General features: G+C 41.9%; 1 protein-coding gene across 1 annotated transcript in view; it reads right to left on the bottom strand.

The window, feature by feature from the left end:
* The window catches only part of DOCK5 (dedicator of cytokinesis 5), a 70,370-nt gene extending 57,052 nt beyond the window's left edge, over positions 1-13,318 (bottom strand). The window contains exons 1-5 of the mRNA XM_035891378.1: positions 13,240-13,318; positions 7,069-7,109; positions 6,011-6,066; positions 5,123-5,219; positions 690-838 (exon numbers count right to left, since the gene is read on the bottom strand). Of these exons, the coding sequence (XP_035747271.1) occupies positions 690-838; positions 5,123-5,219; positions 6,011-6,066; positions 7,069-7,109; positions 13,240-13,249 (353 nt within the window). The 5' untranslated portion in view covers positions 13,250-13,318. The remainder of the gene's footprint in view (positions 1-689; positions 839-5,122; positions 5,220-6,010; positions 6,067-7,068; positions 7,110-13,239) is intronic.
* Between the last annotated feature and the right edge of the window lie 1,215 nt (positions 13,319-14,533).

Here is a 14,533-nt window from a genome sequence, read left to right as displayed (position 1 = left end):
CCCTGGCTGTGCCCCCTCCCAGCTTCTTCCTGGCTGTGCCCCCTCCCAGCTTCTTCTGCCCCTGGCAGAGCATGGGAAGCTGAAGAGTCCTTGACCAGTGTAAGCACTGCTTAGCAACAACTGAACCATCAGCGTGTTATCAACATTCTTCTCATGCTAAATCCAAAGCACAGCACTACACCAGCTCTAGGAAGAAAATTAACTCTATCCCAGCCGAAAACAGGACACAGGCAGATAAATGAGTTCTGGTGACAATCCCCATTCTGTACAAACCAATGAAAGGTAGAGTGTTGGTGGCCTGTAAAATTGGATTACTCAGTTGCTGATAAAGCAGTTTAGTTCATAACCAGCATCCAAATCCTGGCTCCTGCTAGCCAGGCACAAATTGTGCTCCATGGGAAATACCATTGTGTGCCAGCATTTCTGCAGAATTAAGACAGGTGAGGTTTCCTGCCAAGCCAGAGACTGCTGGCATATGAAGAACCAACTGCTACATGCCCACCTGCCAGGCTAGTCACATTCTGATGGGGACCGGAAGCTGAAATTATCCCCTTTTCAAGGAAAAATATAAAGTCTAATTCAATGTTTCCCTTGAGTGGTCATCTACACATTTTCTATTAAGAGCCACCTAGAGCCTTTACTGGGATTTCAGATTCTCCCCTGCCCTCAAGACAGAGTTTGGAGTTTACCTGTTCCCGTAGTCAATCTTGGCAGTGACTTTCTTCTTGAGCTCAGCCAGCTCGTCTTTGGGAAGGGTCCCAGACAGTATCTGTGACCGCCATTCTATCAGGCTGTAAGTCAGCTGTTGGACATGCCGAAACTGCGTTGTCTTGTTATCCTACAGGAAAAAAGGGACAATTTTAAGCTAGTGATAGCCTGAAAACAATGAGCTCAGTAAGCTTTCCGACATGTATACAGTTGAATCTGCCACACAAGTTGTATTTAACTAAAAATATCTGAGAAACTGGCACCATATGACACTACAAGATTACAGCCATGGAACAAATTCTCCAGTACTTTGCATTGCCAAGGTTTAAGAGTCTCAAGATTCAGGGTCTTCACCATTTCCTCAGGATATTATTTCAGAAAAAGCTCACAGACAAAAAAATAGACTTTTGGTGGTTTCCAGCACTTGAACTGCTATGACGGGTGCTTTTTACATACAGGACAGAGAGATGATGTTAAATGATCACAACTGCGTTCCAGCAGATTGCAACAGGAACTTAATATACAAAGGCTCTTTCCCCTTACCTCTGCTGCTCTCAGAATGCGTGACATGGGGCAAATAATTTTTTATGCATGCTTCCCATTTGTTTTGCCGATTTAGATCGTAACACTCTGAGGCAATCACTTCATTTGCTTTTAAAAGTCTAAAGCTGATATCAAAACATAAATAACGACAGATGACCGACACTGAAGCGCACACAGGCTTTTTCTCATGTCTGTTCCTCCTATAACTTTCTCTAACTCCTCTAACAGCCTAAAGAACTCTTCAGCCTCTTTGTTACGTATAAAAAAAGGCTTCTTGTCACCAGAATACAACACTAACAACATGAACAACATGGTTAATTGGAATCTCTGCCCTCACCGCTGTTTGCAGCGTTAGCAACTATGTTATAAAGCCAGAACACTAAGCAAATTGAATCCACAGACTCATTTTCATGGCTGCCTGCTCTCTTATCCTGTCATCATACACTCAAAATCCATTACATTAAAAAAAAGGAATAGCAACAAAATGCAGTGATATCTGGGATATACTGCTTCCCTGCCAATATGCATATTATATTTCAAGGTTCATATTCTTCTTTATATTCAAGGACAATATTCTACCCACTGGTAACTCACACATGGATTGTCGTGTCCGTGTGTGACTTCCAGACAAGATTTCATGGAAATCAGAGTAGCTCTGTGGAAACACAATAATCTCTCTGGATGGCGTCTATCAGCAAATGAGGCTGAAGATTATTTGCTCTTCAGAGCACTCATTTTTGTTTACATCTGTACAGAACTTAATGCAACGCTGTCTTGACTCATCCCATGCTTTTATGCAGTAGTTGCTCAGAACCTGCCATGCCAGAGGTTGTCCAAAAATGCAATAAGGATATCATGTCTGGATTCCCAGACACCACCTCTCCAGTCTACCCGGGTAGTCGCTTGTGTTCACTGCGGTCATTGCATTTTCATCTTTTGCTATGAATGCGGCATCTGTAATTATAAAGCACCGACTGAACAGGACATGAGAACCTGCTTTGTGAAGAGTCTCCTCCTGCCATTTCTACTGTTATCATCTTTAATTAATGAAAATACTTCTCATGCTATTTACTGGTTCCACCCTAATAAAATTAGTCACACACCTATACACCTCTTTCCTATGGTTTCAGACTCCAAGGCTGATGCTGTAATTAAATAGATAGCAACGTGGCAACCTACTATATTTGCAGCAATATGTGCTTAGATAAGTAATTAAGCCTTTAAAAGCGGCAGCTGTGTCATTTATACCATTCAAAAGGCAACCCAGGCCTCACCCTCTCTTTACCACCACGTAGCGAGCCAGTTACTGGGATGATTCTGACCTGCACTGAGTGCCAAGCACAGCTCATTTTCAGAAGGAAGTGCCACAAATCAAAGGACATTAAACTTTAATCTCCTGGGACAGCGTTTATGGTTATGCAGCTCCAAAATGACTGTCAAGAGGTTTTTGACTACATCTCACCCAACAGCTAGAGGGAACTGGCTAATGGTACATCACTGGCACATTCAGGCAGCAGCTGACCAGCGCCAGTTCCCTGCATCAAAGCTGTTAATGTTTAACTATGAACCCCAACTGCTCCCACACAGCAGAAAGAGAAACTCATTCAAATGATTTCCCCATTCTGGTCTCTGCAAAGAACATGAATGATTGAAAATGCTCCGAGGGCTGGAGCCCCTCTGCTCTGAGGCCAGGCTGGGAGAGTTGGGGGTGTTCAGCCTGGAGAAGAGAAGGCTGCGGGGAAACCTGATTGCGGCCTTTCAATACCTAAAGTGGGCCTAAAGGAAAGATGGGGAAAATCTTTTTAGTAGGGCCAGCTGTGACAAGACAAGGGGTAACCGTTTCAAACTAAACCAGGGTAGGTTTAGACTAGATTTAAGGAAGAAATTCTTTCCAGTGAGGGTGGTGAAACACTGGCACAGGTTGCCCAGAGAGGTGGTGGAGGCCCCATCCCTGGAAGGATTCCAGGCCAGGTTGGACGGGGCTGTGAGCAACCTGATCTAGTTAGCGGTGTCCCTGCTCCTGCAGGGGGTTGGACTAGATGACCTCTAGGGGTCCCTTCCAACCCAAAACATTCTATGATTCTATGATTCTAAAATACTCATGACTTGCCCCCTGAGAATACAAATCTAAAGGGAGCTATAAATAGCCATCTTCCTTTTGAATTGGGTGAACACGAAGGGGCTGATGGAGGCTGGAGGAGTCTTTTAGTTCCTACAGGGAAGATATTAGAGATATATTTCGTAAACAAAAAAAAGAGTGTTCTTAACTTGCATAAAAATAATTGCAAAGAGAAGGCAACTTGTGTTAGCTTTCAGGGAAACACAGAGCAGATCTCAATTTGACAGCTAGCCAAAGCTGAGTTATCTCTACAGCTGTTTACATTGGCTAACTCCTATGGACTAAACAAAGTTAAAATCTCTCACCGATTTTTATATCTATTTTGCAGTGGAGAGAGACCCACTGGAGCAACGCTTGCTGAAAAACACAGAAATTAAAGAATTGAAATGCTGCCAAAGAAAAAAAAATCCCCTGCGTTTCCTTTTTCTCCTCAAATACCTCCTTCCTCCTCTTTTTTTTTTTTTCCTTTTTATACATACTACAGAGGAAAATAAAATAAACTCAAATCCATTGCAAACCACAACATTTTCCAAGACTATTATAAGACTTATGTTGGTCAAGCGCAGGCACATGAAAGATTTCTGCTCTTAAGAAAAATAGATTCTGAGGCTAAGATCCTAAAGTTATCCAGAAAAAAAAAGAAGCCAGGAACAAAACTCTCTTTTCACACAGTAATAACGTCACATACGGCTTCTCATTAAATTAAGAGGGTGGAACAAATTCTTGTGGTTTCGTGGCGCACAAACAAAACGTACTTGTGGCCTGGTGAAATTTTCAATAGGAGAGCTTGCTCTGGGTAAATGGAATGGCTAGAACTAATGTAAAACCATTCTCTCATCTTAATTAAAGTCTCAGAGCACACATTATGTAGGCTGAACTTACTACTAGCCGAAAAAAAAATCAAGTTTGACTCTCTTTAATGTGCCTTAATAATCACCTTCAAAAGAAGGCAATTCATTATGAACTCCTGTTGTGTTTTCTTTGAGCAAGCACGCACCTACCTTAGCAAAACTACCAAACCCATGCATTACCTTGGCTTCTGACTTTTCGGAGGTGGCTATCATATGGCCAGGCCCCTAAACAGGTTTCGTAGGTGAGAGTTCTCTCCCCACCCCTACTGAGAACTAAATATATTACGTGACTTCTGACGAGTCAAATCTTCCCCTGCCACACATGGCCCTCATTCTCTTTCCGTCCTTTGCCTGTCTTGCCCGTTTCAGCTGTAGGCACTCTGGGGTGAGGATCAACCGTCCTATTAAGTACCCCCAATACTTCTAGAAAAACAGAGTTCACACTTGTTAAAGGTTCCGTTAAAACAACGCCACAGTTTCTTGCCCAACTTTCTCCCACAACTGAGCTAGCTTGCCCTCATACAGACAGGCGCACGGCAGGCAAAGCAGGAAGCCGTATTTTACTGGTGAACGGTGACTGACGCACACAGCCCCAACCAGCTGACACGATGCTGAGGGTGACTCGTGCCAGTCAATGCTTCATCAGCGCTGTGTCATCACACAACTATTCAAGTGCAGCAGACACCGTAGCGTGGACTAAACCGCAGTTCTGTCTGTGATCACACACCCCATTCAGCGGGGAGCGGAACAGTTTTAGCCTCTCAAGACCTATTTTACAATAATGATAGTTTTACAATTCTGCTCAACGTTCTACTCAAAGCCTTCAAGTGCCCTGCAAAAAACCCAGTCTCATCTCATCTGAGGTCATTTAATAAAATACCAACCACTGAAGAAAACTTACCACATATAACTTGTGCCAGATAACTGCCCACTCCCTCAGGGTAGAAGTGAGCTCTTGGCCAAGGGGCAATTCGCTTGGAATCACCGTTTCATGTTGTCTAGGAAAAAACGGAGAAAATAGAAAAAAGGTGTTACACACAAGATCAAAACTTAGTAGTAAAAATCCTTTTTTTGCTAAATGTGTAAACAGGAATTCCAGAGGGCTGGACATTCACACAATTCACTCACGATGCCAAGATTCTTAAATTGTTCAACTGGTTCTCCAACACACATGTGCACATTCATTATCCATTTTTAATGCAAACATGTTTCAAGTTTCTTTCAGTGTTGTTATTTTCAACTGATCTATTCCAGAAACATAATGCTAAATAGACAGAAATTAAGTTTGGAAGAATCAACACTTGCAATGGTAACTTGCCCACAGTTGTTAAAAAAAAGTACTTTCTAAAGTCTCTTCCGTTGCAACTGCTGTTTTCCTCTCACTATAATGATCACAGAATCAGCTCTAAGAATCAAATGAGGAGTCATTTCCTTAAATGTTTTCCAAGACAGGAAGGAATCCACACTCCTGCTGGCTACTTGGCTGCGATCAGGAGTGTGTTATGACTTGCAGGAGTCCCCAGAGGAGCTAGACAGCTAGACGTAACTTGATTGACCTGCCTCGCTACTAACTTGTCTAGCAGAGCTTTCTTCTTTTTGCAAATAGCACTCTCCTGCACCCATGCCTACAAATGTTTTGGTATCTACAACACTCTGAAAGAAAAAAGTTACGCAGCTCCAGAAGTCCAGCACAGGCAGTAGGCCCTGCTGCACACACAAACTGGTAGCATTCATCCAGCATTCCATTGTTTTTGCTACCAGAAGTACATCTCAAGAAGCTCCAACCTACCCCCGGTCCTTCACGATTGCCTCTTTTAAATGGATATATGTTTCTGGGAAAATGCCCTAAAAACAAATACACAAATAAAATAAGTAAATCACAGCATAGGATATGACATGACAAAAATGCATTCAGCAGAACGCAGGGGAAGAAGGTTAGAGCACGATCCGCAGAACAGTAACCATGACTGATGTTTACTGTTTACCTATAACAGAAACATGTCAGGTCCACCAGTCCCGCTATCAAAGGGAAAAAAAAGACAGCAAGGAGCACCAGGTTGCACGCCTGAGCACTATATTTGATCTTAGCACCTCAGAGACTTAATTCCTTGTTTCACTCTAATGACACTCATCCTCCTGTATGAAATGTTGTAAACTCTTGCAAACTATCAATCACAGTCATTTGCCCTTGCTACAAAATATTCTTGGAGTCATTTGTCAAGTTGCGCTGGACCTGTGCTTCTCTAGAACAGCTCATGACACATGACAGCATCTGTAGGAATTCACCAGTCCCAAATTCCCATTATTTAATAGAAACCTTCTAGGAGTGCTGCAATCCTTTTCTATTTTCTTTTCATTCCCCTTTGCGTCTGAAAAATGGAAACTGCAAAGGATGTTACCACATGAGAGGTGCCAGGATTCCTATGGGAAACCAGATTTCCATGCAGTTTTCAGACTGGTTTCACAAACCTCAGGAAGTTTGGCTGAGATCCATGCATGCATAATTTTTGGAATATTTTCTAAGTCAAATCAAAACTCTAATTTTACCATTACATGTAAGGGTCCAAGACCATATTAATAAAGCAATAAGCTACTGTATGCAGATATGCAACAGTCAATTTTGCTAGTTCAAACCACATTACGTGTGCTTACAATGGAGGATTACCCAGTTAATGGTTCTGAAACATTTAGCTCAAGGGGATTTATTTCCAAGGAAAAGGACATAGTGATCAGGAGACCTGCACAATATTAAGACAAGAAATACAGCAAGCATAGCAGATTACAGCACTGGATGGGGTCTGGCAAGGTGTGAAATAAAAATTAGAGTTATGAAAAGTGAGGTCATACCTTCTTAGATTTATTTCGGAGTGTGTATCCTCGGTACCAGCCTGTCAAAGGGAAACAAAAAAAAATTTTTTTATTCCTGTCTGCAGCAATTCAGTACACATTGTCATTCTCACCATGCTTCTACAACATAAATCTACTAATCTTCCTCATTTGAGACCTACTATTGTGAAGACACCTCTGCTGTTTGTAGGAGACTTGGTTCCTAAGAGTAGGGCAGAAGGGTGCCTGTTCCTACCATGAACCAACACCCTTGCTCTACTCTGCATGTCCATTTGGGCTGTGCTGATGGGGCTCAATGGAAAAGCAGGTCACTCTGTGCTATACATTTTGAAAGCGACAGTCCTTGTTCCACAAAGCTTACAAGTTACATCCACAGCACACAACTACTGCTATGATCATTTGACAGCTGAGGCAGAGGCACAGACGTGCATGCAAAATTACCAGCCCAAGGTCGTACTGCACCTGTCTGGCAAAGAGAAATACATTCAAACATCCCAAGTCCAATTCCACTCCATCCATTTAAAATTTTCATCTCTAGAAATACATTTTGAGGGTGACCGAGCCCTGGCCCAGGCTGCCCAGGGGGGCTGTGGAGTCTCCTTCTCTGGAGATATTCAAAGCCTGCCTGGATGATGTCCTGTGCCCCCTGCTCTGGGTGAGCCTGCTTGGGCAGGAGTTGGACTGGGTGATCTCCTGAGGTCCCTTCCAACCCTTGACATTCTGTGATTCTGTGATTTTCATCCAAATCATCATATAGATTGTGCTTGAGCACCACATTGCATGGGTACATTATTTTCTTCTGTGACTCAGCCTAAAGCCTTCCTTCAAAGAAGGCTGAAAGAGAATGTTTTATTAGATAAGGCAAAAAAAACCCCAAGCCACTTGCCCTGGTAAAGATGATGTTTCTCAATATTATCTTGACAAGATCAAGTAAAGTATAAGATACAGAGTCATAACCGTGATCCCCAGGACGCAGAAGCATACGTCACTTTTAGATGCGCGTTTCTTCTCTTCAGCACCTGGGTTTTGACAAGTATTTTGATTTCAATGTCACTGAAGTGCAAGTGTACGAAAAAACTGCTGTACTTATGTCCTCGAGCGAGCCTTGCTGAATGAGCAGACAGGAGAAGCATAGCTGTGGGCAAGTCACTCCCCTCTTCGCCCACCACCTCCAAACTGTGTGAGACAAAGGGATTTTTTTTCTCTCCACCCTCACCTTCGTCATTTGTCTCAGCAATGTAAGAGCTGTGCGTGATCAAGTGCACTCCTTCCACTGGGCGCCTGTTCCTTGCCATAACCAAGAGTTTCCACCACCTTCAGCCCTCCTGAAGTTACTGAACTGGAAATAACAAACTAACCATTTTAGAAGAATCTGCCCCAGTTTAGATGCTGATGTGCAGACACAACGTCCCTTGTCTTGTTCTGGGCTAGGATGGAAACTTGCACTTTCTCACCGACTCTTAGCCACTAGAATATCATTCCAAATGTCCAGACTCTCTGCAATCCCAACTCTCGACTAACCGTGCTCCTGGAGCCCTGGTTTTTGACTCTTCTCCTCAGGTTCTACTTGCATTGAAACTGAAAACGTTTGGCAAACGTGATGTGTATAGATTATGGTCTACAATGCATGAATGATGTTCAGAGCTATCAAGGACAGACAACATCACTGATCCAAGACGATTATGTTCAGCTGACTGGCAGAGGGAGCAGCATCAAGGCAGCAAAGGGATTTAAGGGAATAATCAGGCAAAGAAGAAAGGAGGGGAGGCTGGGTTTTGGTTTTATTGTTTTGGTTTTTTCCTCCACATATTTATATATTTAGCAAAGAAGGTTCCACAAAGAATCATGGATCTGAGAGCCTTCGACCATAAATTAGAGCTTAGGGTGGGTTTTTTGGTTTGTTGGGTTGGTTTTTTTTTTTTGGGGGGGGGGGGGAGGGGGTGTTTTGAAAGTTTTGTTGTTGGTGGGGTTTTTTTTTTCTTTTTTAAGCACAGGTTTGTCCCCTGTCTTTAGCAATGAGAAGGTGAATCAGCTGGACCACATAAACTCCGATATTCTAGTAGTAAGTTAGGAGGAAAGAAGAAATTCCATTCCTTCCACAGGATGAAGATAAGATTATACATTGATCATGGACCAATGGATAAGGTACTGGATTAGGGATGAGAAGATTTAGGTTCTATTTTTATCTAAGTGTACTCGACCATTCAATTAATTACAAGTTATTTAGGGTGTAATACAAAGCTCATGGAATTTAACGAGAATATTTTCCCAGTGATTTCAAGCCCATTTGACACATTCTCTCAGCCTTTCTATACCACAGCTTCCTCTATTTAAAATGGTTTCTTGGCACTAACCATATTCCCATAAAATATTTTGCAATCGTTGCATAAAAGCATGTTGTATATTATTACGCAAAACTATTTCAGCAAGCATCTCATGCAATTTTTTCAGAACTCTGCTCAATTTCAATTATCTTATTCATCATTTTAAACAGAACAAAAGCTTTTCGCAGTGGTCAGCTCATCACTTGATTTCTTCTTAAAAAAACCCAAATCTGCCTAAAGCTTCAGAGGAATGATAGACCACTTAAGTGTTTCTCTTATGATAGACCATTTAAGTGTTTCTCTTGAGGATTTTCCCCAAGCAGAGATGTGCTAAATGGAGAAAGGCTTTCCACTTGAAGACGACATGGCAAATTTCAGCTACTACAACACTCTCTCAAACTGAGGTCTGATTGAGATCACAAGGATAGCAGACTGAGTCTTGCAAAGAGATGTCACAAAGTTTGGGGTTGGTTTTGTTTGTTGGTTTGTTTTAAATGGAACACAGGTCCTCATTTTTACCTTTCATTAAATGGATTTTATGCGGTATGTAAAGACCAGAAAAGCTAAGAAAAAAATATTCAAATTACAGTATTTTAGACAATGAAAAGTTATATACAGCCATGCAATCCCAGGTCACGTGCTTAACCACAAGGTCTTTGTTCCTCTTCTAGTGCAGCATACTGTCTCACTACCAGGACACACGCCACTGCACTGTACTGAAATAAAACAAGGGATTGCTTCATTTACCTGCAGCGGTCAGAGGAAAGACTGAAACTAGGAACAAATTTCAATGCAAACTTATTTTCGTCAGGAGAAGAAACCGATTGCAATCATGGTATGTGGGCACACATTCCTTCTATCCACAATTTGGCTATTTCCCACAGCTTGCATGAAATAATAACATATACTGCAGATTAGAAGAGATTCCCCTAAACAGAAATGTATCCTCCCCAGCTCACTACTCAAGGACAGATTCCCAGAGAGTGAGTAAATCCTGCACTGAAGCATCCTTCAAAGTATTGGATGCAGCAAGTTTCCTTCTTTTCTTGGATTTCGCAGCACATGCCCAGTTTTGACGATATTTGGCAAACAACAGGGTAAGCATGCACTGTTTATCTTACTATCAAGTGGAAAAAGTGTAAGCCTGAGTGCAGGCACTCCACCTTAGAGCCTGCAAGATGCTACGGTCTATGGCAATGCCACACAGCAGTAGAAGTTCACGTAGCACAGAGGGCTGCACCAAACTGCTTCCGTACCTTCTGGCTTGCACTTGAATTCACTTTATTGCTCTTTGCTTCTTGCACACGTACGCCAGTGGCTTAGCTGTATCAATGTTATGTCTCCAAGCTAATCAGCCAGTGGAGAGTCAGATAACATTTATTGTTAACACCAAAACCCAGCGCAAGCTTCAACCCTTGCTGCCTCGCCGTCAAGGAACAAACTGCGCACTTCAATTCTTACAGACAGAGCGGAGCCAGCCAAAACCCCCGATGCAGAATACAAAGAGCTTTGAAGGGAAGGCTGTTTGATACACAGAGAGCCTTCGCTGAACACGGTTGAGGAATGAATGCCTGCTGGCTCCAACCAGGAGGAAAAAGGAGACATGTTCTAGATGACTGACGGAGCGGGAACAGCACAACAGCCCTGAGAACCTTCTGCTAACTCAGGAAAGATGCTCCTGTGCATCCTGAGGTAGGGGACAATAGCAAGGAGTGAGATTTCCCAAGTGGCTATTACCATTACGTGAGAGCCTCTGGACAATCCTGAAAAACTCCCCCTTAATTCCCTAAAGAATGTTACAGATAGCCTAAGGAACTCCCTCAGCCAGGAGCTGCAGGGATAAGTCACACCGACTAAAAAAAAAGAGAAAAAAAAAAACCTAACCAAGAAGACTTCACAAGGCATCTCTGAGCCTTTCTTCTTGCAAAGCCAACACCCTGGTTAAATGGAACCTTTTTCTAAATTGAGACTTGTGTATCCAGATAAGAACAGCGATTAGCGGAACAAAAACCCCACTTTCATCAGACTGGAGTTGTATTTGTAAGTATACATCATTAGCATGAGAAAAAACAGAAAAGGCTTCTTGTGAGAACACCAATTCTCAAAAACACAACCCACAGATGTCTGGAAACAAAGCTGAAAGCTGACGTTCCAAAAGAAAGGAAAATAGATACAATAAAACATGAGAATTTCCTCCCAAGCAGACAGAATATCAGAATTTGGAGGGCTTAAGATGAATTTATGGGAAATAAGACCAGACCCGCAGCAGTTGCCATCCCAGAGACAATCTGCACCTTCTCCTTTAGATTCACAAATGTCTGGCCTGAATTTTTGGCTGGGCTGGTCTTTCCAGAATTGTTTAGCTGTACCTTGGTCACAAACTAGGATGGCACGCTAATGGCTCAGCAAATGAAAACAGTCAAAACATTTTCCCAAACAATTTACAATCGATCCTCTCAGGCTGGAGTTCCAAACTGGGACATTTCAGGTAAAAAAGGGATACCATTTGGGTATTCATTTCCTATTCTTGACTGTTTCTCTGTTAAAAGAGCTGATTACAGACCAAGCAGTAAGAGTAAACAATGATGCTGCAGAGAGAGAGAGAGAGAGACCCTCAACATTTTGGGAAGTACAAGATGCATCCTCTTCATGAAGGCAATTTTCATCCCTGACACTCCCTCTTCCTTGTTCGCAAAACCAGTTCGTAAGTCAGTACTATTACATATGGGTTTTTTTTCCCCGCCAAACACACTCTCCACTATCACGCACATCAGTGTAAAAACACACATCAGCAACACAATCTGCTTTGACATGTAGGAACTGGCTGGCTGTTTCCAGTGTCAAGGTCAAAGAGAAGTGGAAAGAGAACAATTGGCTACAAACAAATTGCTAACCAAGCATCTTGCCCTTCCCAGCAGAGATACTAAAGAGGTTTTGTACACTGAGGCTTTATCAATCTGACGCTGCTTGTGAACATGATTGAATTTATATTTTGGAAAGAGTATTTAAATTTTGGAGAGCCTTCCAAAGGAAGCAGTGACTAGTACATTCTTTAAAATAATTAAATGGCTGTGTTCCATTCCTAATATTGAAATCTTCATTACACAGTCTAGCTTAATAAGCAGACATGGAACACACAAGTGTGATTTCCTTCTTGTTTAAAATAAGAATTTTTGTTTTCCTTTGTGCAAGATATTTTACATTAAGGTATATATTATGAAAAACTGCCCAGTAAAGTACTGGGAGAAGCAGCCTAAAAAGGGCATGGAAGCTCCATAACCAGCAGCTTTTCAAAACACATAATGCCAGTTACTGATATTTACGGCTTAAACCAACATTACTTTTGAAACAATTAGACCCACCCTCTCCTTTTCTTTCATCCACTGCCTCCGTTGTCTCAGATCAAAGAACTAATGCAGGTTAAAAGCCACTTTTTTTTTTTTTAATTATTATTATTATTTTCCAGCTGGATCAGTTCATCACATGACTATACAAGCGCTTGACCCAGCACAAGGAAGAGCAGAGGTAAACAGGTATGGTGTGAAAACAGGAACGAGGAGCCAGAAGTGTTCCTTTCTCTTGCAGCGCTGCCTTGAGATGCTAGGGAAATCTTACCTGGACAGACCTCTGTCAGGAACAGCATAAGTATCATTACTGCTTCTGTATTTTATGTATTTTTAATACCATTTTAAAAGTCAAGTGCACAGAGCAAACACTACATAGCAAGCTTTGCGCTTTTGGGCATATCAGAAGCTGAAAATCTAGATCTGCAATTTATATTATTTTAAAATATCTTGATTTGTTATATTTACTTCCAAAAATGACTTCAAAGTGATCTGCAACCTACCTTCGTACATCTCCAAAATGTGAACAGTATCACCAACTTGCAAGGAGAGCTCCACATCTTGGGCAGCATCGTAATTGTATATTGCTAAAAAGGGGAAGAGAGAGAGAAATGAAAAACACAATCATGAAAGCTGTGAGGTGATCAGATTTTGAGATCTGGTATCATGGCACCCGTCAAAGGCAGAACATGCTTTTGAAAGAGCACTATGAAGTTACTAAGCTATCCTGTGTATATAAGACATTGGAAAAGCGTGTAGCATATCTATTTCCAGATTCTGTCATCAGTTCCTGCAAGGATAAGAAACATTATTCTGAGCAGCCAACAGAGCTTGCCTTTTACCTTTAAGAACACAGAGCCGTGACACCACATTAAGCAGCTGCATCTTCCCACTTCACTGACAACCTGCCCAGCAAAGGTCACTATTACCCCAGGCAGAGGTTATGGATCAATTAGGTAATTGTCATTTTTTATTAGGGTTTCACAGGACTAACTGCAATGGAGCACTCACAAGCACTGGCAAAACACCACAAATTGGATGCCATAAGAAAAAATGCCACTGTTTATATTAAAATGTCTCAGACCATTTGCTACTAAAGGCTCTTTCCAGACAAGAACCAATCTTAGCACGAAAACCTGAGGTTCTCTGCAAATTTAATCCCTACCAAAGACAAAGCTAATCTGAATGCTTATCGGATTTCCAATGGGAATAGGATTAAGTCCAGAAGCCCACGCTTGTAAACTGCCTTTTCTCTAGAACTTTCCCGAGGTGCACAGTTTCACCGGGCAGAGCAGAAGAGCCCTCCTCTGCACTGCTGGAGGCTTGTCAAGATGGGAAAGCTTAATTTGAATTTGCTCTCCAACAAATCAGTGCAAGTAAAAAGACATAAAGCAGTCAGGAAAATGCTTTGCTCTGGTTCAATGAATCCATCGTCTACGCCAGAACAGCCCACTCCTCTACCAGAATGAGATTCTCTTCTTTATTTATTTAAAACACTGGTTTAAGTTCAGATCACATCTTAAACGCAGCAATGCCATCTTCCCACACACACACCTGCCACATTTACGTATCCAAATCTGCTCCCCAAGCAAATGTATTGGTGAAGTAAGCACGATGTTTACTTTTAAGAAGGCAAATAAATCACGCAAACGTTTTCAAGGGGCTTTGGGAAAATTCTTCAGAGGGTTTGTGTTTGAAGAACTCTTTCTGAAAATTAAATAAATAAATAAAGGAGTGCTTATGTCAGGAAATTCGCATCAAATGCCTATCATTTCCGTCAAGAAGAGGTATATTGCC

The sequence above is a fragment of the Egretta garzetta genome, unplaced genomic scaffold (genome assembly GCF_000687185.1).
Source record: "Egretta garzetta isolate BGI_Z169 unplaced genomic scaffold, ASM68718v1 scaffold233, whole genome shotgun sequence".
Taxonomy (NCBI): domain Eukaryota; kingdom Metazoa; phylum Chordata; class Aves; order Pelecaniformes; family Ardeidae; genus Egretta; species Egretta garzetta.
Note: the sequence above shows the minus strand (reverse complement) of the source record. Positions and strands in the feature narration are given on the sequence as shown.